The 25,430-nt window shown below is 34.6% G+C and overlaps 1 protein-coding gene across 3 annotated transcripts in view; it reads right to left on the minus strand.

Annotated features, from left to right (window-relative positions):
* The window catches only part of LRRC7 (leucine rich repeat containing 7), a 478,825-nt gene that overhangs the window by 109,085 nt on the left and 344,310 nt on the right, over positions 1-25,430 (minus strand). For all 3 annotated transcript variants that reach the window (XM_070364524.1, XM_005898157.2, XM_070364529.1), the window contains 6 exons: positions 14,674-14,803; positions 13,588-13,703; positions 9,658-9,727; positions 7,676-7,775; positions 3,116-3,240; positions 842-1,090 (listed from right to left, as the gene is read on the minus strand). In XM_070364524.1, the coding sequence (XP_070220625.1) occupies positions 842-1,090; positions 3,116-3,240; positions 7,676-7,775; positions 9,658-9,727; positions 13,588-13,703; positions 14,674-14,803 (790 nt within the window). The remainder of the gene's footprint in view (positions 1-841; positions 1,091-3,115; positions 3,241-7,675; positions 7,776-9,657; positions 9,728-13,587; positions 13,704-14,673; positions 14,804-25,430) is intronic.

The following is a 25,430-nucleotide window of genomic DNA, read 5'->3' on the forward strand; positions in this document are numbered from 1 at the left end:
TGGTTGTTAGTTCTTTTAAATATCTTATTCTAGGAATTAATTGGAACATTTTATAGAAAGGAAACCTATAGTAGTTTCAGTTAGGATTCTCAGCTTGCCTTATATTGTAGAAAGAATATAAGCCACAGAATAAGAATCTAGTCCACTATATGTGGGTGATAAAGTTTATAAAAAATAGTGCTCTTCTACATCCCATTAAGATTTTCTTTTTCATTAAACTCTTAAACACCCCACCTACTGAGATAAGGAAGTCCTATTTGCCAGAATTCCCAGGCCAATCTTCTCTTACAGGAATTCTCATTATCTGTGCCTTCAAATTAAAGGGAAATTGATGCTTTTCAATAGATGTCCATCTTTGTGCTCCAAATCCACTCTCAGCAAATTTCAATTGCAATCTCATGCTGTTTTAAGAATCTAGCTTTAGTTATTCAGTCTCTCCTAGAATTGATATTACAGAAAAATGTGTGTATGTCTGGGGACAATTTAGATTGCATCAGTAGTGTCATCAACATTCTGCCCAACTATTGGTATTCCCACACTTTAAGAGAAAAACCTTGAAAATAAAAACAAACAAAACTGAAGTACCCAACTCAAAAACCATGCCAGCTATCCCACCAGTAGGCATCTCATACTCATGTTCCCTCCCCCTCTGACTCAGTTCTTCCCTCCCCATTGCCAATGTCAATGGACAAAAGTTAAATTGGGATCAAACACTGGCAATTGAAGAGTTTCTAGATGATCAACATTTCTACCCCACATCATGCAGAACATACCCCATAAACCACTGTTCCAAGGTTGCTTCTACATAGGGGATTCTCCTACCCCAAACACCTAGGCCTACCTGTCTGCCACTTAGAGAGGGAAGAGTGGTAGATTGTGCTGCAACTGGCAATGGAGTGCACATGCTCCTTTCCTGCTGGAGGCCACTTATACAACCCCATGCCAGCTGTGGGTCATTCTGGGGGACAGGCATTTCTTGGATCTGCTGATCACACCTGGCCCATGGTGTGCAGCAATCGCCAGACAGTCTGGCAGGTTGGAGAGTAATCCCACGCTGGCCCCTTTCCCAGGGGGCTTGGCAGGAGTGATCCTGTGGGAGAAGGAATCTCCATTTTCTGGGAGAAAGAGGAGCACTGTAGCAAAACTTTCACTTTATCATTTTTCTATTCTTGATTCTTTTTTTTTTTTCATTCTGGGTAATGCATTTAAAACAACCATCAGAAAATTAGTTTTAACTCTGTGTGATCAAACAGTACCAGTGTCACACGAAACCAAAGGGTCTCAATTTCTTCACACAAAGCAGCATTCATACTACACTAAGCACACTATAAGTAGGGCATTATACTCTAGTCCATTTGGAAGTTAATGCCATAGGTTAGCAGTTCCTTTTAAAATTTTATGTAAATTAAAGGTAAAATGAAAATGGTGCTAAATTTAATGTATATGTAATGAGCCAGAAAAGTATAATTTCATGTAAGATTCAGCATATTCCGTTCATCATGCTTCCATAATGATTTATTTAGACGTTTGCATGTATTCTAATTTGTCCAATAACCAATAGCATTGGAAATACTCAAATTAGTCAAAACCAGGTAGTCTGAGATTTTGGAAACATGTATTATTTCCCCAATATATAAAATAAATCAAATATAAGTAAACATAGAGAAAATGTACTCTAAAGTATAATGAGCCTACTCTCATTATAATCAAACCTGATCACATAACACACAAACAGGGCTGCTAAATGTCTGTTTGAATTTACTATATTTTATGCTTTCATGACACATATACCAAAGTATATTTAGTGTACTCTTTTCTTCTTAGAGCCTTTGAATTAAGTTTTTTTCTTTTTTTAAGGAAGAATTATGTAGTTTTTGACATTCAATGAAGTAAAAGAATGAATCAGAGGTCCAGGATAGAATGCATCATCCATTGGTTCCGGATTTAACATATAAAATCCTTACAAGAAGAACTGAAATGTTCTAAAGGTCTTTTTTCTTGTTTTAGTTAAAAATGTCTCTTTGGTTATTAGACAGCACTAATCAACCATTCAGAAACATTTTTTTTAAGCCCAAATCTTTAACACAATTGTTATTTTGATTTGGGAATCTATTTTGAGTTCTTCACGATGATACAGGTAGGCTTTGTCAATTACAGTAAGGTTCTAGGGTGTGCTGGTTCAAGACAAAAGTTTAGAAAATGTGGGAAGGAGGAGACAGAGAAGAACATGTCACACAATCCAGATCTATTAATAGGATGCATATACAATTACTTAGGTAATTAGTCACCAAGGGTGAGCGCTGTTAGTACCCATGATGGAAAAAGTGCAAAAATAATATAAAAGTGATGAGAGATTCAAGATGTTGCCATGATGATAAGATGAAGACCTGATGTTAATATAATTCATATAAATTCTGACACTTTCTAATTTATATAATGGAAAAATATAGATTTTAAAATTCTGACCTTGTTACTTAGATTAGTGCCAATAAAGGATTTTTTAAAATATGCTTTAGGTGAAAAATTTTAAGTAATTTTCCTTAAGGGATACTACCTGCTATTAGGCACTCACCTAAGTTTAAATGAAAAACTTGTTCTCACGCTTAAGAAAATTCATAACGTCTTCTCAAACATTCCAGAGACGTAGAATCCTTCCAAAATTTTAATGCAATGTAATATATCAATGCACTGGCTCTTTCGTATATGTGGATTTTGACTTCACACAGTCTGAATGATGCCCTGCCTTGCTCAGTGGTTAAAAAAAGCATTTCAGTGTTTCAAAGATGTAGTAGCAAGGTATTAGGTGAAGCCCATTACCCGACTTTTTGTTGGTTTTGTTTTTTGCTTTCTCTCAGCTTGAATCTCTCATGTTGCTATTCTGTAAGATGGGGTGGTTTATGAAATTTGCTCAGTCAGGATGTTTGCCTCATTCTGAAGCACAGCAGTGCTTCCAAAATCACATCCTGCTACAAGGAAAAGTACCGCCATGAGACTTGAAGATGTATCTGACCTTCTAGCAGAGGTCAGTCAGTGAGTCCCAAAGTCTATCTGAATAATAACAATGAACAAACAAAAATAATGAGAAGAAAGAGGAAACAAAAATTAAAAGGTTCACCTTAACTTTCCCAGCATTTTCGTCATCTTCCTTTTTTTCTTCAAATTCAAAGGCAACAGTCATGCGTTGTTGTCTCTGTTCTTCCCATAGTGTGGGGTTAAAGCTGTCACTGTCTGACTGGAAATCTACAGTTAGATTCCAAAGTGTTACTGTTTTTTTTTTTACATAAATTGTTATTTAATAGAACTTAGTATACTATGCAAAAAAAATAGTGATAGGTACTAAAAACAAGTACAAAAATAAAAAAAAAAAAAATAAAGGGATAGAAAGAAAGAAGCAAGTAAAGAAAGAAGGAAAGAAAAAAAAAAGGAAAAAAAGGAAAAATTATCTTGATATTTGTTATATAGACTTTTGACATCTTAACCCAAATTCAGCTTTGCTAAGTGTACATTAATTATATATTGGGGTTGAGAAGTTTTCCAATGTAGAGAATGGACATAACATATGATAAAAGAGAGGATAGATTAAGTATTTTAAACTATTATCTCCTTTAATTTGCAAAACAGCATAATGGTAGTACTAATATAATCAATCCTCAATTTAATAATGAGAAAACTATTGCTGAATTTTGAGAGACTTGTTCAAAGTCGTGCAGCTTCTCCATGGCCAATGGAGGATGTCCTGTGACTACAGAGTCCATAAATGTAATCAGTAATCTGTATTAGGGTGTTATAAAAGATACTATGTAACGCTGCTTTGCAATAAATGGTCCAAGATTTCAAACTTTTTTGTTGTAGTTTTGTGTGTCTGGTTTGGGGCAATGTAGTGGTGCTAGGTAAAAACATGTGGAAATGAAGTCTTTAACATTTGAGTCTCAATTAGTTTAAATATGTCTCAAATTAACAGGGAAAAGAAATGGCTTCTCAATCTTTAATTTACATGCTGGTTAATGGTAATATCTTCTTTGCAACATTAATTGTGAAGTTCACATTAAAAGGCAATAAAAGCACTTTTGTTCAGTCGCTGTCATATCCTACTCTTTGTGACTCCACGCACTATAGCACATCAGGCTCCTCTGTCTTCCACTGTCTCCCAGAGTTTGCTCAAATTCACATCCAATAAAAGCACTTAATTTAGGCTAAATTCTTTCCCAATGCATGAACTTTATTATATATAAAACTTTACTGCAAGGAGTTCTGAGAGTTGGTTTTCCACATGAAAAGTGAAAAAAGTGACTTGCTTAAAGTTCAAGAAAACTTTCCTGTTACCAGCTCTGCTCTCCTCAAAGGAAAACAAAACAAACAAATTAGGCTAATTTCTTAACATCCCATCTTACCTAACTAGGTCTAACCTCACTCACTCCCTGGAACAAATTAAGGACTTAATCTTTGAGGCTAGATCTCAGAAATAACTGGCAAATATGAGAAACTTTTCATTTTCTCCTATATCCTTTCAAAATGAAATATTCTGTTAATCTAGGGATATTAAAAAAAGAAATGTAAGTAAAATTGCATGAATAAAACATAATCTTTACTTAAGATTCTTCTTATAACCAATGTAAACATAGTGGATTTTCTTTCATAAATTCTAAAAGATCACTTTTACTGAAGCCTGAAAAATACATATGAAACAAGCTTTCCTTTCCCTACTTCTGTAGATCAAAATTTGAAGAAAAATATCCACAAATGATTCATTTTCCTTTTTAAGTAAAAAAAAAAACCTAACAACATTTATTGTAATTATTCTGTAACTAAGAACTTCATGAGCAAATAATTTCTTTTAAAAATTGATCTTTTAAATGGGTTGAGTGGATTTAACCCTTGGGTGGATTAAAGTGAGTTTGCTCTTTCAACGTTAGGTCCATGAATCAAGGCAAATTGGAAGTGGTCAAACAGGAGATGGCAAGAGTGAACATGAACATTCTAGGAATCAGTGAACTAAGATGGACTGGAATGGGTGAATTTAACTTGGATTACCATTATATGTACTACTGTGGGTGAGAATCCCTTAGAAGAAATGGAGTAGCCATCATAGTCAACAAAAGAGTCCAAAATGCAGTACTTGGATGCAATTTCAAAAATGGCAGAATGATCTCTGGTCATTTCTAAGGCAAACTTCTCAATATCGCAGTAATCCAAGTCTATGCCCTGACCAGTAATGCTGAAGAAGCTGAAGTTGAATGATTCTATGAAGACATACAAGACCTTCTGCAATGAACACCCAAAAAAGATGTCCTTTTCATCATAGGGGACTGGAATGCAAAAGTAGGAAGTCAAGAGATACCTGGAATAACAGGCAAGTTTGGCCTTGGAGTACAAAATGAAGCAGGGCAAACGCTAACAGAGTTTTGCCAAGAGAATGCACTGGTCATAGCAAAACCCCTTTTGCAACAATACAAGAGAAGACTCTACACATGGACATCAGCAGATGGTCAACACTGAAATCAGATTGATTATATTCTTTGCATCCAACAATGGAGAAGCTCTATAGTCAGCAAAAACAAGACCAGGAGTTGACTGTGGCTCAGATCATGAACTCCTTATTGCAAAATTCAGATGCAAATTGAAGAAAGTAGGGAAAACCACTAGACCATTCAGGTATGACCTAAGTCAAAACCCTTATGATTAAACAGTGGAAGTGAGAAATAGATTCAAGACAGACACTGTCTACTCTATCAGGAAAATTTCATGCCAAGATGGGCTCATTAAAGGACAGAAGTGGTATGGACCTAATGGAAGCAGAAGATATTAAGAAGAGGTGGCAAGAATACACAGAAGAAGTATACAAAAAAGATCTTCATGACCCAGATAATCATGATGGTATGATCACTCACCTAGAGCCAGACATCCTGGAAGGCAAAGTCAAGAGGGCATTAGGAAGCATCACTACAAACAAAGCTAGTGGAGGTGATGGAATTTCAGTAGACTATTTCAAATCCTAAAAGATGATGCTGTGAAAATGCCAGCAAATTTGGAAAACTCAACAGTGGCCACAGGACTGGAAAAGTTCAGTTTTCATTCCAATTCCAAAGAAAGGCAATGCCAAAGAAAGCTCAAACTACCACAGAATTGCACTTATCTCATATGCTAGCAAAGTAATGCTCAAAATTTTCCAAGCTTGGCTTCAATAGTATGTGAACTATGGACTTCCAGATGTTCAAGCTGGTTTTAGAAAAGGCAGAGGAACCAGAAATTAAATTGCCAACATCCATTGGATCATTGAAAAAGCAAGAGAGTTCCAGAAAAACATCTATTTCTGCTTTATTGATTTTATATGCCTAGAGCCTTTGACTGTGTGGATTACAATAAACTGTGGAAAATTCTGAAAGAGATGGGAATACCAGACCACCTGACCTGCCTCCTGAGAAATCTATATGCAGGTCAGGAAGCGACAGTTAGAACTGGACATGGAACAACAGACTGGATCCAAATTGGGAAAGGAGTACGTCAAGGCTGTATATTGTCACCCTGCTTATTTAACTTATATACGGAGTACATCATGAAAAACGCTGGGCTGGATAAAGCACAAGCTGGAATCAAGATTGCCAGGAGAAATATCAATAACTTAGGATATGCAGATGACACCACTCTTCTGGCAGAAAGCGAAGAACTAAAGAGCCTCTTGATGAAAGTGAAAGAGGAGAGTGAAAAAGTTGGCTTAAAACTCAACATTCAGAAAACTAAGATCATGGCATCTGGTCCCATCATTTCATGGCAGTAGATGGGGAAACAGTGGAAGCAGAGACAAATTTTATTTTTCTGGGATCCAAAGTAACTGCAGATGGTGATTGCAGCCATGAAATTAAAAGACGCTTACTCCTTGGAAGGGAAGTTATGACCAACCTAGACAGCATATAAAAAGCAGAGACATTACTTTGCCAACAAAGGTCTGTCTAGTCAAGGTTATGGTTTTTCCAGTAGTCATGTGTGGATGTGAGAGTTGGACTGTAAAGAAAGTTGAGCGCTGAAGAATTGATGCTTTTGAACTGCGGTGTTGGAGAAGACTCTTGGTGTCCCTTGGACTGCAAGGAGATCCAACCAGTCCATCCGAAAGGAAATCAGTCCTGAATATTCATTGGAAGGACTGATGCTGAAGCTCCCATACTTTGGCCACCTGATGTGAAGAACTGACTCATTGGAAAAGACTCTGATGCTGGGAAAGATTGAAGGTAAAAGGAGAAGGGGACAACAGAGTATGAGATGGTTGGATGGCATCATGGACTCAATTGACATGAGTTTGAGTAAACTCCAAGAGTTGGTGATGGACAGGGAGGCCTGGCATGCTGCAGTCTATGGGGTCACAAATAGTCTAACATGATTGAGCGACTGAACTGAACTGAATGTTTGGTTAAGAAGTCTTGTGCCTCTCAATTCACCAAGATAAGATATTGCTCCTAAAAGTCAATGTTATTTTCATGATAAATATAAAGAGGAAGAGTTATGTTTTTGAAATTTCACTTATTAATAAAATATTATAGTATTGAAGATAAGATTTGTGCTTGGAGTTAGCTCCCAAATGATTTATGTGGCATACCCATGTGCTAGTATTGGTCAGAGTTAGAATAAAATTAATCCCTTTTATCCATAATCATACAAGTATAGGAGAAATTTCTATGTTTACCTTCATCACCACGAGGTTGCTGGGGAAACATGTAGTTAGTCAATACTCTTTGCTTTGTTTCTGGATGGGCTTCAGTTTGTAAAGGGATAAGGGCTTTGGACTGGAAGCAAAGGAGATAAATTAGATTAATAATATTAAAAATATAAAGAATATTTCTTTTATATAAGATAAAGGTCAGCAGTCTGGCCTCACTGTGTTGAATGAACAATTAAAAGAAAAGTAAGGAAAAAAATAACAAAAAAATAAAATAAAATAAGACTACTGTAGAGGAATATTTTGAAATTATAAGGGTTTTATAGTGAGATTTTCTTTTTCTTTATTATATTCTTTTTCAGAACCTATTCATCTTTATTGAACAATACCTTTTTTTTTACCTTGAAGATACCAAAATGTGTCAAACTGTTTCAACTAATTAAACTTTTGGTATAGTTCTAAATGTTCATTAACTGTTGACTTAAAAAGGCAAATGGAACTTGCTATTAAGTTCATACTATACAAGATCATCTATGAATTCAATTAAGTTAAAACATAAGCATTTAAAGAGATTTTTGTAACCAAAGACAGAGTCTACATATACATAAGCAACTGTCTTTGTATCTGATATATCACAAAGAATTTACCTATGGATAATAATATTTAATTCTATACATTAATTTTATTTCAGAAATACAATTTTTGAAGATTTTTAAAACTTTGATTTTAAATACAATATATAAACATTGAGAATAATCATATTGTTTAATAGTTTACACTTATTTCATGACATTTATTAAGAGTGAAGTACAATGGCAATTTAGGATGCCAACTTGTCTCATGAAACTGAGTTAGAAACCCATTAAATCACTGTTCTAAATAAAAGTTAAATGATGCAGCCATTGTTCTGTTCATTCTTCCACAAGAATATAAATCCTGATATTATGGGATTTTTTTTACAGTGTAAGACTGTAGAAAAGACTGGTCCATTAGCATAGTTTGTATTGATTTCAGAAATGATTATAATGATATACTGATGATTTGAAAAATCTACAGTTCATTGATGACTTGAATTTGAATGACAATATAATTTTTTACTTAGTAGGAGGGAAGAAAGTGCTGTAATGACTGTAGGAATATAAACATTATTCTCACAATTACATAACATTTTGCAGAGGTTTAATTTTTTTACAAAAATTGCCCAATACTTATGTCTGAACAATTCATTTACTGGTAATGTCACTTTTATGCTCAGAAAATAATCATAACAAACTAAATCCAAGATGATTTGTTTTCATTTGGTAATTTAAATTTTGGGGCAGGATATTTAAAAATTTTAAGATTACAAGAAAAAAGCCAAAAAAACCCAAAGTATGTCAAAATGGTCTATCACTAGTTTTTGTGGTGGCAAATCAGATGCCTTGGACTATTTTTATTTTCCAGTTAATATAATTATTCATTAACACTCAATTACTGATTCAATTATAATCTAATTTCATAAGTGTAAGTATTAACATCATAGCAATTTCACAGAAAATATTGATAAGAGCAACAAAAGGTATCACAATATTTTTGAATACATTTTTTAGAATTAAGTTGATATTAATTAAAGCATGGGAAAAAAGGAACATGACAGATAGTAACTCCCTCTTATGGGGATTGCAGTAATGTTTCTTATTCTTTACCTTCAGAGGTATAATTAAATTACATCCTCTAAGGAGATGTATGTATCACCTAGAAAAATGATCATTTTGTGTATTATTTCTGAGAAAGAAGTAGATACTAAATTGAAGTATTTTAAAGGGATGAGAATTATAGTACTGTTTGTCCATAGCAATGGAATACTTATTTGATTGCTACCCTTATAAAAATCTCTCCTCCAGGGGATAAAGAATCTATATTTTGTAGTAATTGTGAAAGGTATCTATTGAGAATAAATTAGTAATTCAACATTTCAATTATAGTTCATTTTAATAAACAAAATAAATCAGGTAATAAAAAAATGTTACCTGATTGTCAGAAAGCCACAAAGCTGCAAGCTCCTTCAGTTTGGTAAATGAGAATGGTAAATTCTTCAATCTGCAAAAACAAGAAATTTCTAATAGCATGGGTGAAGATGGATAAAGATCATTTAATGAAGAGGTATTTAGAATACTATAACTTATTTATTTCATTCTTCTCTTTACTTCTTTCTCCACTGAGTAGCCTGAGGAATCATTTAAAAGTGAAAACCTTGAGTCTACAACTCTTCAAATGATAGGATAAAACCCCAAATTGTTACCATGCCTCGTCAGACCCTCTAAGGTCTGGTCCCCTCAAACCTCTGGTCCCCTCAAACCTCTGCACGGCTTCTTTGCTATTCTTTTCCTGACAGTCCCTGTTAGTGCCACTGGCCTTCAATCAGCCTACTCCCAGGAATAGACAAGCTCCTTTCTCTGCCTGGAATACTCTTTCTTCCATACTTCACTTAACTAAAATTCCACAGATTCTCTAGTCAGCTGAAATGCCAGTTTCTGAAAGAAGCTTTTCTTGACTCCTCACTTAAATTTCTTTCCCCAATCTAGTCTCAAAGCACTTTTACTTCATGGACATATCTCAGTTTGAAATTACAATATTTATTTTTGTAGTTTTTTTTTTAGGGTTACTGTTTAATATCTCTTTGAAACTCTAGACTCTATGAGGGCAAGAGCCATTTCCATCTTATTACTAAATGAATTTACAGCTCTGAATTTTATATTGATTCTTGAAAGTGTGTCCTTTTGTTCTTCCACCCTGTATACATCATTTAATAGATATTTAATAGATATTCAAAGAGGCAATCTTTAAAAATAGCATTTTAAGGTATGTGAAATTGTATTCAATCAAAATTATCCATTAAGCTTTGGCTTCAGCCTGTGGAGGGTCAAATCACCAATTGCCTACTTCAACATAAATAAGATATACCTGAATTGTGGATGATCAATATATTGTTATTACATGAATTACCATCGTAGCTAGTCAGCACAGTGAATAATGCAAACAAGGCACACCAGTGAATTTATTGTTACTTTCTGCATGTTCACTTTTGAATACAGACAAACATTTTAGATAGGACTTGGAATGAAAATTTCTGTTAAATCTTTAATATGTTGGAATTCTATCAACCAAATGATGAATAAATATATTTTGATAACAGAGATGGAAAATGTCACAATAATGAATAAGGATTTTGGAAGCAGTTAATTGTATCTCCAAAGGCACTATTAAATAACAAATACAAAAAGATATTGACAAGCCTATAAACATATAACAGAGTGTGCATTGGCTAGGAAATTTTAGGAAGGATATAATGACCTTGCTGAGCTAATAGGTACTTGTAAAACATAAGAATATAAAGAATAAGAGATCAAATTATATTATAATTATTTTTTAATATAATATTATACTAGCATTTATAACATTTAACCAAACTGTTCATAAAAGCTATTTCTAATTTTGGTTATTTAGTTTAAGTTGGAAATTATAAAGTAAGATGCTATGAGAAGTTTTTACATCATGTGGAGATGAATTGAAAGTAAAATATCAATTCTGCCACATTAAAATTACACGAGGGGATAACTCTCCAGAATCATTTACAATATCCATGATAAATCACCAGGCAAATCATAAAAGTAGAATATGGAAAGAAACTGTCAGAGAAGATGTTACCCGTATTTTTTTTTCACCACCATCACTTTCACCACCATTGAAAGTGAGGCTTTATTTAGTATTGTAACTGTCCAGTAAATTGACCACAGGAGCAATCCTATAGTTGATAGTATAAATGAATCATTGTTTCTTAACTGTAATGACAAACTTCTAAAATTTATTGTATTGAGAATATAAAATTGGAGTCATCATGACTTTTAAATAACATGACTTTTAAAATAACTTTTAAATAATCATGACTTTTAGATATTTTAAATATTAAATAATATTTAATCTTTTATTCAAGCAGTTTATTCTCTGATAGTGATATTCAACTTTTACCTCAGCTTTGACTGAATATTGATTTTAATCTCAGGTTAAGATTCATTTATTGCACGACATTGTAAAGCGACTATACTCTCCAAAATTAAAAAAAATTCAGTGATTAATTCATCAATTTAAAATATTCGTTTGGTTCTATATTATGCTCCAATCACTGTATTAGCAGATAGATTAGCTTATATTTCTGACTTGATGAAGTACTTAAATTCCTAGTATTATGAGATTCTCAATGTCTTATTAATATCTTTTGTAATAGCTTTTAGCAATGTACTGTCCTATGGTAAGCACTCACATAGGCTATATTTGTTGGATAAATAATCACATTAGTAGTCCTAACTATGGGTCACTTAAATATTTTATAAGCATATTTTCCATATTGTGTGAATTATTCATGTATAAAATTTGAGTGGACCAAGAATTCAGGAAAAACTTCCAGCTCATCATGAAAACTCTTCCTCCAGTTTGACAGTAATGGAACTTGGTTCCACTGGGGACTGTAACTGAACCCACTGGAACCCATCTTCCTATGATATCTCTATGACCGTATTTATAATATTGTTCACAAGAATATAATTAGAAAATTCTGAAAAATGTCTTACTGAAAGTTGAACACAATATTTAATGCATCTCCTTCACTGTCCTATCAAAGAGTCAAAACAAGAAATGGGTTGATTTGAAATGAATTACTCTTGTTGCAGCAAGTTATGAAGCTTCTTGGTCACCTTGATTTTAAAAATAAAATTCCAAAGCTTTTAAAAAATGTTTAATTCTTTACATGAAAATATTATTGAGCTGCTGCTGCTAAGTCGCTTCAGTCGTGTCTGACTCTGTGCAACCCCATAGATGGCAGCCCACCAGACTCCTCTATTCCTGTGATTCTCCAGGCAAGAATACTGGAGTGGGTTGCCATTTCCTTCTCCAATGCATGCATGCATGCTAAAAAGTTGCTTCAGTCGTGTCTGACTCTGTGCGACCCCATGGACAGCAGCCCACCAGGCTCCTCTGTCCACGGGATTCTCTAGGCAAGAATACTGGAGTGGGTTGCAATTTCCTTTTCCAATTATTGAGCTACTAAGTGCATTATTATTTTTTTTTCCCCTCAGACAGACTAACAAATAACAACTCCCACACTTACTGAAACTTTAGAATCTAAACATTCTCCATGATTCTATAAAAGCTAATCTTTGATAGTTTTGTTGCAGTCTCAGCTTCTCATATTATCATTTGTCTGACTGAAACTTAATGAAAACACAGAGTTCAAGTAGTCTGTTCTATTCCATCACCACTTTATCTTTTTAGTAGTTATTTTTAGTCAATATTGATTTTTGTAGTTTCCTATTTGAGAACATTTGTGGTAGAGATAAAGATGAATTGCATTTTCACCTTTTCTTTCTGCCTGTTCATCAATTTAACACTTTAGTCACAAGAAGAGAACCTATTCTTTCTTTTCCATTCTGAACATGGCTAAATAACCATTTGGTTGTCCTTACTATAATGCACAAAACATGACTTTTTAGTATTAGGTTCTTGGCATTATTCTTACCAGTGTTTTGGTGGTGTGGACAGTATACAAATAGCTCAGTTAATTTACTGGAGACATAAATGTATATATGAAAACACATATGTGCGTACATACATACCTATGCACATATTTTTATTATCAAATTTTATAGATTTTTATTATAATTATTTTCTGTGTCTTCATAATATTATGCTTTCTGCATATGGGAGGGTTTTGGCATATAATTTTTGAAATATCAGTTTAAAAATAATTTAGCTTCTGCTATTTTCTAATTGAATATTTTCATATTTATATAAATATTTGCACCCCATATATTTCATAAGACATAGGAAAATTTTCCAAAATTATTAATAAAAAGGAATAATTTGATTTTAGAAAACAATGAGATTGTGAAATGTTTCAAAAATACCTGTTGTCACTCAGATTTAAGACTCTTAGTTTCTGCATCTGTCCAATCTCTTCAGGAAGAAATTCCAGCTTATTGGAGCGTAGAGACATGACTGTTACATTCTTACAGCTTCCAATCTATAGGTAACAAAAAAAGTAAAGGATCACAGTGTAAACTATTCTATATTAATATTTATAATTTATAAAGTGATCTGATTGATTTATAGATTTCCTTATCACTTCTAAGACTCAATATGTGCATTGTTTAATTTTTTATTGTATCTTTAAAATATGTTTAAAATATATTATATAATATATTCCTTTAGATATTAAGGCAATGTATATCTCATATTCTTATACATGTTACAAAGGAATAATTTTCCTTTAAATTTTATGATTAGAATATTTGTCAGCTTCATTGTTTTCATAAATCCCTTTTTTGTCTATCCAAATAAGCACTAATAATATTGTTTATAAAAGATCATGTATACTCAAACATGAAGTCTTATTGACATTTCCTTTGCAAAATTAGTTTAACTTCACATTACAATGGTACTTTTGTTTTTATTTATAACTTTTGTTTCTAAGACAATGATATATGGATTACTGCTCCTGATTATGAAAGCATTTAATAGAAAATGTTAAATTTAAAATATACTTCACAGTTTTTTCTTGACATGAATAAATCAAAGTCCCGTTTGGAGATGAATGCTAATGAACCCCTTTGGTGTATTGTGAAGTTAAAATAATATTATGCAGCATGATACTTTAAAAAACTTATTTACACTAAAACTTTCACTTAGAAATGGAAACATAATTACCTCCAAATTTATTTAAAAACTGTTCATAAAAGCAAAATATATAAATTGTTTACATGAATTTATTTTATTACAATTTTTGGCAAGCAATGTTTAAGTCAAATGCATTTCCTTGGTCAAATATAAGAACTTATCCCTTGTTATTTTAAAAAGAATGATTAACAAATATATAACTCCTATATACATTCACAGCTCAACTCATGAAGCTATGCTGCTAATGCACCTGTTAAAATTTATATCCAAAACAGAGTCATTAAAAATTAATTAATAGAAACAAATTTATTCCTCACTTCTCTGGGCAATTCTGGAAGGAAGTTCTCATCAACTGCTAATGTTCGAAGACTGTGAAGGTAGCCAATAGTAGAAGGTAGAGACTCCAGTTCATTACAGCTACAGTCAAATTCTTCTAATAAAGATAAACTGAAAATTTAAATACATTAGTTAGACATTCTAAAAGGTCAGATGGCAAAAAAATTTTGAAAAGCCCACATATTAAAATTCACCAACAAAAGTTATTTATGTAGTGACTGCTTAATATTATGTAAGTTAATTTATCAGTTCCACCAAATGGTTCAATATCTCTTAATAAGTGGTTCAATTTGGTAAAATAAATCTAGTTCATTTTTCTCCTTTCTTAATTCACTTGTTGTTTAATTGAGCCTGAGAATGACAAAAAGTTTTGTCTGCTTTTATACAACTTACATGTCTCTTATAGTCAGATGCTCATAATGTATATCCTTAGAATGAATGCATGTAAGTACATGGGCAGGTAAAAGGTATAGATGGCAGGTACAAGAAAGAGAAGATAAGGGGGCAAAATCTTAACAACAAAACCACTGATTAGATGCAAAGTATTTTACTAAGCATTTTAGAGATAGAAGTAACTATTTTCCTTAAAGAAACTCTATCAGATATCTATTGTTTTAAACCTCTCTTACATGTAAGGAAATAGAGGCATAAAGAGGCTAAGCAACTAGCCCGAGGCCGCACAAAAGTAGGAAAGCTAGTACCTAAATGCAGACAGCGTGACTCCACTGTATCTTCTTGCCTCTCCGCCTGTGCCTTTCAGTAGCAGATGCTACAGACAGGGCATATGTCAGCCTGCAGATGTGTATCAGTTACTTTACAAAGTATTTTAAAAAGTGGTAAACTCTATATAATGACCCAGACTTTTGGTGTCTTTTGAAAAATAAGGATGATCTGCCAGTACTGGACCTTTATTCTCCCATGACAAGTAAAGAAAGCAGTGTAATGGCAGCTGCCTTCAAATAAGCACAGTTCTCCAATTTGCCAAGATCCCCACCACTCCAAACTTAGCCTACTTTACCCCCAATCTACTCAAAGGAATCCCATGAATACACATTCAAGCTATCACAAAGGAACAAGACATTTCATTGCTTGGTTTGAGACAGTTGGGAAAGAAAGGGGGCCTGGCACAGAGTAAGCACTAGCTATATTTAAGTTCCCTTTGATGGTAATATTATTACACTGTTCCTACCATTCATATCATTGCTTTGCTGTAACAGGAAGGAACCCTCAAGGGTAATGATCTCACCACTGTAAAGGGAAGAATGAATTAGAAGTAGTTGGAATAAGGTTGTTGAATCCTCTTCCTTTTTCTTTATCTTGGAACTAGCTGGCTTGAAGGTAATTTATTCCCATCATTTAGTTAACAAGTGGACACAGAAATTAAGCATTTGAGTTTTAAGTTAGAATGGATTTGTGTCCCAGCTCTGTTGCTTATTAGATGTATGATCTTGGATATCAAAAAATAAAACAAGGATCAGAGCTCAAAAATCAAAGCTGATTTTATTTATTGCCAGGCAAGGGAACATTCCCTGCTTACACGCAGAAGAAATTCACTTAGTAGCACACTGGGAGGTGAGGTAGGGGGGAGGTCAGTGCCAAAAGGGGGTGGCAACAGGGTGTCATGATGATCATGCTCATTAAAAATGAAAAATTTGCATTATGGAGAGGGTAGAATAAGTGCACAAGTCTGTGTACAATTGGGTAAATCAAGTCCTATTATTCATGGGAAGGGAAGAATCTAATTCAGTCAAGTCTAGCCTGACCCTGATCAGGGTAATTCATGATTCATAGTTCTTAACAGCTTCAACTGGTTAGAACCCAGAAGTGGGGAAGCACAGCATTCAGCTGTGAATAATAGCTTTGGTGTGCATGCTCAGTCCTGTCCAATGCATGCTCAGTCATGTCCAACTCTGTGTGACCCCATAGACTGTAGCCACCAGGCTCCTCTATCCATGGGGTTCTCCAGGCAAGAATACTGGAATGGATTGCCATTTCCTCCTTCAAGGGATCTTCCCAACCTGATACAGGGATCAAACACAGTCCTCCTGTGTCTCCTGCATTGGCAGTTGGTTTATTTACCACTGAGCCAACTGGTAAATGAATAATAACTCTAGAGTTCAGTTCAGTTCAGTTGCTCAGTCTTGTCTGACTGTTTGAGACCCCATGACGGTAGCAGGCCAGGCTTCCCTGTCTGTCACCAAATCTTGGAGCTTGCTCAAACTCATGTCAATCGAGTCGGTGATGCCATCCAACCATCTCATCCTCTTTTGTCCCCTTCTCCTCCTTCCTTCAATCTTTTGAGTCTTTTCTAATGAGTCAGCTCTTTGCATCAGGTGGCCAAAGTACAGGAGCTTCAGCTTCAGCATCAGTCCTACCAATGAATAGGACTGATTTCCTTTAGGATGGACTCGTTTATCTCCTTGCAATCCAAGGGACTCTCAAGAGTCTTCTCCAACACCACAGTGCAAAAGCATCAATTCTTCAGCACTCAACTTTCTTCATAATCCAAATCTCACATCCATACATGACTACTGGAAAAGCCATAGCTTTGACTAGACAGACCTTTGGCGGCAAGGTAATGTCTCTGCTTTCTAATATGCTGTCTAGGTTGGTCATAACTTTTCTTCCAAGGAGCATGTGTCTTTTAATTTTATGGCTGCAGGCACCATCTGTAGTGATTTTGGAGCCCCCAAAATAAAGTCTATCAATGTTTCCATTGTTTCCCCACCTATTTGCCATGAAGTGATGGGATGAGCAGATGCCATGATCTTAGTTTTCTGAATGTTGAGCTTTAAGCCAACTTTTCCACTCTCCTCTTTCACTTTCATCAAGAGGATCTTTAGTTCTTCTTTGCTTTCTGCCATAAGGGTGGTGTCATCTGCATATCTGAGGTTAGTGATATCTCTCCCAGCATTTGGTAATTCAGCTTGTGCTTCATCCAGCCTGGAATTTCACATGATGTATTCTGCATACTAGTTAAATAAGCAAGGTGACAATATAGAGCCTTTCTACTGCTACTGCTGCTAAGTCACTTCAGTCGTGTCCAAATCTGTGCGATCCCATAGATGGCAGCCCACCAGGCTCCCCCGTCCCTGAGATTCTCCAGGCAAGAACACTGGAATGGGTTGCCATTTCCTTCTCCAATGCATGAAAGTAAAAAGTGAAAGTGAAGTCGCTCAGTCATGTCCGACTCTTAGCGACCCCATGGACTTCAGCCTACCAGGCTCCTCCACCCATGGGATTTTTCCAGGCAAGAGTACTGGAGTGGGGTGCCATTGTCTTCTCCGATAGAGCCTTGGGGTACTCTTTTTCCAATTTGGAATCACATGTTGTTCCATGTCCAGTTCTGACTGTTGCTTCTCGATATGCATATAGATTTCTCAGGAGGCAGATAAGGTGGTGGTTCATGTACTGTTGAAGCCGGCTTGGAGAATTTGAGTATTACTTTAAATTTTGTAGCATTACTTAAATTGAAGAAAGTAGGGAAAACCACTAGACCATTCAGGTATGACCTAAATCAAATCCCTTATGATTATACAGTGAAAGTGACAAATAGATTCAAGGGATTAGATTTGATAAACAGAGTGCCTGAAGAACAATGGACGGAGGTGTGTGACATTGTACAGGAGGCAGTGATCAAGACCATCCTCAAGAAAAAAAAAAATGCATAAAGGAAAAATGGTTGTCTGAGGAGGCCTTACAAATAGCTGAGAAAAGAAGAGAAGTGAAAGGCAAAGGAGAAAAGGAAAGATATACCCATCTGAGTACAGAGTTCCAGAGAGTAGCAAGGAGAGATAAGAAAGCCTTCCTCAGTGATCAATGCAAAGAAATAGAGGAAAACAATAGACTGGGAAAGATTAGAGATCTCTTGGATAAAATCAGAAATACCAAGGGTACATTTCATGCAAATATGGGCACAATGAAGGACAACAATGGTATGGACCTAACAGAAGTAGAAGATATTAAGAAGAGGTGTCAAGAATACACAGAAGAACTATACAGAAAGGATCTTCATGACCCAGATAACCATTATGGTGTGATCACTCACCTAGAGCCAAGAATCTTGGAATGTGAAGTCAAGTGGGCCTTAGGAAGTGTCACTATGAACAAAGCTAGTGGAGGTGATGGAATTCCAGTTGAGCTATTTCAAATCCTAAAAGATGATGCTGTGAAAGTGCTGCACTCAACATGCCAGCAAATTTGGAAAACTCAGCAGTGGCCACAGGACTAGAAAAGTTGTTTTCATTCCAATCCCAAAGAAAGGCAATGCCAAAGAATGTTCAAGCTACTGCACAATTGCACTCATCTCACACACCAGCAACGTAATGTTCAGGATTTGTTAAATGCTCAGGATTTGTTAAATAGCATTAGTCTTCCATTAACATGGCTCAAATTCCAATTACCTTGGGATATCAGTTGTGAAAGTGTTAGTCACTCAGTTGTGTGTGACTCTTTGCAACTCCATGGAGTTTAGCTCATGGACTGTAGCCCATGAACTATAGCCTTCCAGGCATGGAATTTTCCAGGCAAGAATACTAGAGTGGGTAGCCATTCCCTTATCCAGAGATCTTTCGGAACCAGGGATTAAACTTGGTTCTTCTGCATTGCAGGCAGATTCTTTACTGTCTGAGACACTAGGGAAGGTCTATATTAACTGTGAATAACTACATGAAGTAAAAGCTTTGCTGCTAACTCTTCAGCCCACAGATCACAATGTAAATAACAGACGCACATCATGATCAGTGATGAGTCTCATTACTCTTTTCAGTCTGTCATTGATCAGCCTCTGTGCATCTGCTCTTCAGTTCACATATGGACAGTAAATCCTGTAGTTGTGTTGCCTTCTTGTCAATCAGCTGTGAAGAGATACTACTGGCACCAAAATTCAACATTTAAAGCACTACTCCTGTTGGGTAATGCTCTTGGTCATCCTAAGTTTCTTGGGGATTTAAATGAAAATATGAAAATTTGCTTTCTATCACCAAGAACAACTTCATTAATTCAACTGGTAGACCAAGTAGCTATTTCAATTTTGAAAGCCTATTATTTTACACACATTTTGGAATAAGTTTGATGCTACAACTAGAGATCGGACAGTTTCTTTGGCTGAATTTTAGAAGAAATATGACATAAAGCATTCAATTGAAAATATGCATGCATCATGGGAGGAAGTAATAGCAAGTAATATGGATGCAGTATAGCAGAAACTTTCAGCACAATGTGCAAATAACACTTCGGATTTGAACTGAACATATGTGGGATTATAGAAGAAACAGCTGACTATGGGAATGCTTGCCACTATTCAAGAGCATTTAGATCTGCTGCCAGAGGAGCTTAGTGAAGAAAAACTTGTTGACATCAAGGAGGAAAGTCATTGTAATGAAGAGGATGATGTCCCAGAGGAAGTGACTCTGGCAATAAACTTTACATTAAAGAAACTCTTAGAGATATTTCATGGTGTTGAAAGCATGAAGGATAGAAGTTTGGAAGCTGCTCCAAGCTTAAAAGAGGATGACATTTCACTGATGCATAGAAAGGATGTCCACTCTGAATTATGACTCACATGATGAAAACAAGGCAAGTACTGTTCAAAGTAATTTTGATAGTTTTTTTTTTTTTTCACAAAAAACCCACTTTAATTCTTAATGCTCCTAATGTTTACAATGATGATACATTAAATACATGTTGGTTTTATTATTTTTCCATTTTTCCAATATATTGATAACCAACAGTAACAGTATTTGATGTTTTGAAAGGGTTTAAAGATCCTTCATGAAAACTATCATAATTTTCCTCATTGATTAAAAAGATTATTTTGTACAGTTTCAGTGTGCATGGTTGTTTTCATAGTCCCCACGACAACGTAAAGTGAGCACTTCCTGAAATAAAAAGATAACATTTTTACTGGATCATGGGCTATGTTGAATTAATAATTTATACCCTGAAATTATTTTACACCTTTGTGTTACAAAGAAAACTTAGGTGCAAAACACACATCCTTCAATTATCTCTGAAATTCAAAGGATTCAAACTCAAAATATGACATTCCAACTGACTTTACTGATGGCTGTCCTGATATAAATCACCTAAAGTATTTTATTACAGGATCCTGAGTACAGTTGTACCATATTACTCACATGATCACTGGTGTCCAAAGGATAGACAAAAATAAGTGAAATAAGTCTGACAGAGAAAGACAAAGATTGTATGATTGCACTTGTATGTGAAATTTAAAAATAAGCATAAAAGTGAAAAAATAACCAAGCTCATAGACACAGTGAGCAAATTGGTGTTTACCAGAGGTGGGGTTAGGCAAGTATGAAAAATGGGTGAAAGTGATCAAAAGGAACCAACTTTGAGTTATAAAATAAATAAGTCAGGACGAGCTAATATAGCACTGTACTGTTGTTTAGTTGCTAAATCATGTCTCTTTTGTGCCCCCATGGACTGTAACCTGCTAGGCTCCTCTGTCCATGGGATTCTCCAGGCAAGAATACTGGAGTGGGTTCCCATCTTCTCCTCTGAGGGATCTTCCGGACCCAGGGATTGAACCTGCGTCTCCTATGGCTCCTGCATTGCAGGCAGATTCTTTACTGTTGAGCCACCAGGGATTTGTAACTATATATGGTGACAGATGTTAACTAGACTTATTGTAGTAACCATTTTGCAGTATATACAAATTTCACATCATCCTGTAGCACACCAAAACTGCATTGTTTGTGCATAAAAAGACAAAAACCTATCTTTTTAAAGAAGTTTTTTCTATTGTCTATAATAGTGCACATTGAAAGTAAAATCAAGCTACAAAGAAGTGTAGAATACTTTAAAAAAGTGCTTTCCAGGGAATTCCCTGGTGGTCCAGTGCTTAGGACTCCATGTTTTCACTTCAAGGGTATGGGTTCAACCCCTGATTGGGGAACCAAGATCCCACAAACAGCATGACCGAAAAACCCAAACAAACAAAATACAAAGCAGTACTTCCCAATCTTTTGCGTGCATATGGATCCCCAGGTGAACTTGTTAAAATGCAGATTCAGATGTAATGATTTGGAATGGGGCCTAGATTCTGTGTTTGTAACAAGCTCCTGGATAATATAGAAGTTGCTGGTCCTGGGACCACACATTTTTAAAGTCCTTTGCTAATATTTCAAGGATAACATGAAACACACACACACAAAATATGTCAATGACAGCTAAAATTCATGTATACATATTACAGTAGTTGTGTTGGTAAAATTTTGCCTTCGACCACATGTCAGTCCTAGTGACACTATTGGAGGCAGTAATGCTTGATGTTAAACACAATACTGACTTAGTGTTCTAAAACTGTTCTCTAAATCTAACACTACATTGTTCTCTAGTTCAGTTTCCATGAATTAGTGTTGGATGAGAAGATATTGCCCTTCTCAGGGTATCATTTGAGGTTATTATTAACCCTCAGTTACTGAGCTAATGAGGAAGCGGAATTATGACTGTATTACATAGCTAATGTATAATTTCACTTTAACTTCATGTATGACCATTAGAAACCATCAGATGCCATTAAATCTTCTATTATGTAGGTGGTAATAAACATAAAAGTAAATGACTTTGGGCTTCACTTTCTTAGTTCACTTTTAAAACAATAGAAGTAACTTTGGGGATGTGAAAAATGTTGAGACAGGCTTGCATAGTCGTTTAATAGTTGAGTGCACTTCATCTACTTATTAATCCCTGTGTTCTCATCTATAAAATTGGTTTATAATGCCTGCTGTATGGAGTATCAGGGACGATTCAAGGTATGCTACCTTGCTAGCACAGGGATGCCAAGGTGGTGCTAGTGGTAAAGAACTTGCCTGCCAATGCAGGAGACATAAGAGACTTGGTTCAATCCCTGGGTTGGAAAGATACCCTGGAGGAGGGCACGACAACCCACTCTAGTATGAATCCCATAGACAGAGGAGCCTGGCAGGCTACAGTCCATAGAGTTGCAAATAGTCAGACATGACTGAAGTGACTCAGCATGCATGCACCTTGCTACCATACTGATTTTGGACTTCTCAGCTTTCAGAATTTAGAGTAATAAATGTCTGCTGTTTTAGCCACTCATGTATGGTTATTTTGTTATGGCAGTCTGAGCAGAATAATGCATTATTCCATTATTATATTATTATTATATATAATATATATATAATGACAATGCATTATTATATTTTGTACATAAGTATTAACATTTTCTTTTTAAGAACTGGATGTTTCACTAATGTTATATTACGAATCCTCACACAGATAAACATAAGCAAGGATCAGTAAAGAAATGTCTTTTTGCTTATTATTGTTGATGACTATTATGATTTGTTGAAGGCTATCTAACATTAAGTCTGACAATAACCTCTAAGATGTATTATTACTTCGCTTTTACAGATGAGAAAACTGCAGCCCTGAGATGTGATTTGACATGCCCAAGTTCAATTAGTTAATGAATGGAGAAGCCAGTCTAGTTCCAAGGTTTGCAAATATTTCCCCATGAAGGGATTAAACATATTCAAGACATGTTATCAACCATTAAGGAGTGCATATTCTAGTTGGGAAGGCATATTATATTGGAAAATTATATTTGATATTATAATATCAAATTATAAATTTGATATTATAATTGAAAAGTTAAATGATGATACAAAAGATAAATAAGAGACCAACATAAGAAATGGGAAAATATTACATTAGTGTTCTCTAACTTTTGTAAAGAGTTCCCTAAACTTATTTGTCCATGAAGCTTATTTTTATGTCATACCTATTAAAATCTCAAGTAATGACTATTTGGAGGAATTAAGTTTAGAAAATACTGGTTCATTTAGTAGGTATACTGAGCTTTGAATTTAGAGGAAGCTGCAGTGGTCTGGGTGGGCAGAAGGAGAAGAATGAAGTAGCAAAACAAGTAAACATATTTTTTGAATCCAAATACCCCCAATTTGGTTTGTCAGTAACTCTTTACCTTATTAGATTTTATTTTTAAGAAGCATTTATTTAACATGTGAGTACTTCCCATTTAATTCTCACAACATTCTCATGAGGTAGGCATTATTATGATTTCCATTTTACTGAGGAGGAATCTAAGGCTATAAACCCAATAATACATTGAAAAGCCAGATTTTGGACCCAAAAGGTCTGGCTCCAGAGCCAAAGCAGCCAACCATTATGCAAGCTTGTTTAAGGGAGCTTTGTTTTAAACCAGCATCACAATGGATAGCTGTTTAAGAAGCTGAATCTACATATTGGTTCTTAAACTTTAGCATGCATCAGAAACCCTGGAACATCTTGTTAACACACAGATTGCTGGTCTGATGATCAGAGTTTCTGATTCAATAGATCTGAGATTGAGAATTTGCACTCCTAACAAGTTCCCTGGGTTTCCCTGGTGGCTCAGCTTGTAAAGAATCTGCCTGCAATGCAGTAGACCTGGGTTTGATCCCTGGGGTGGGAAGATCCCCTGGAGAAGGGAAAGGCTACCCACTCCAGTATTCTGGGCTGGAGAATTGCATGGACTACAGTCCATGGTGTCACAAAGAGTTGGACACGACTGAGCGTGTCCAACCCATTATACAAGTTAGAGAACACGAATGTGATATTTTTCCATTTCTTATGTTAGTTTCTTATTTATCTTTTGTATCATCATTTAACTTTTCAATTATAATATCAAATTTATAATTTGATATTAAATTAACTTGATGTTATATTACAATTATAAAATTATAATTAATTTGATATTATATATAATTATATTTATTATATTTATTATATATAATTATATATAATATATATAAATAATATAATATATATTATATCATATATAATATAATATCAAATTAATTTGATATTATATTATAATTTGATACAATATAAAATACTATAAAATTATATAATTTTATACATTTATAAAATTTGATATTATATAATTTAATATAATATTATATTATAATTTGATACAATATAAATATTATAAAATTATATAATTTTATATACTTATAGTTATAATTAATTTGACATTATAAATATATTATATTATATATATCAAATTAATGTTATATTATAATTTGATATCAAATTAATTTGATATTATAATATCAAAACCTATCTGAATGCAGAGTTCCAAAGAATAGCAAGAAGAGATAAGAAAGCCTTCCTCAGTGATCAGTGCAAAGAAATAGAGGAAAACAACAGAGTGGGAAAGACTAGAGATCTCTTCAAGAAAATTAGAGATACCAAGGGAACATTTCATGCGAAGATGGGCTCAATAAAGGACAGAAATGGTATGGACCTAACAGAAGCATACATTTGAATCAGTTCTAATGAGGTGGATGAAACTGGAGCCTATTATACAGAGTGAAGTAAGCCAGAAGGAAAAACATAAATACAGTATACTAACGCATATATACGGAATTTAGAAAGATGGTAACAATAACCCAGTGTACGAGACAGCAAAAGAGACACTGATGTATAGAACAGTCTTATGGACTCTGTGGGAGAGGGAGAGGGTGGGAAGATTTGGGAGAACGACATTGAAACATGTAAAATATCATGTAAGAAACGAGTTGCCAGTCCAGGCTCGATACACTTTTTTTTAAAGTTAAAAAAATTAGACAAAAAAAAAAAAAAAAAGAAGAGGTGGCAAGAATACACAGAAGAACTGTACAAAAAAGATCTTCATGACCCAGATAATCACGATAGTGTGATCACTCACCTAGAGCCAGACATCCTG

The sequence above is a fragment of the Bos mutus genome, chromosome 3, assembly GCF_027580195.1.
Source record: "Bos mutus isolate GX-2022 chromosome 3, NWIPB_WYAK_1.1, whole genome shotgun sequence".
NCBI lineage: Eukaryota > Metazoa > Chordata > Mammalia > Artiodactyla > Bovidae > Bos > Bos mutus.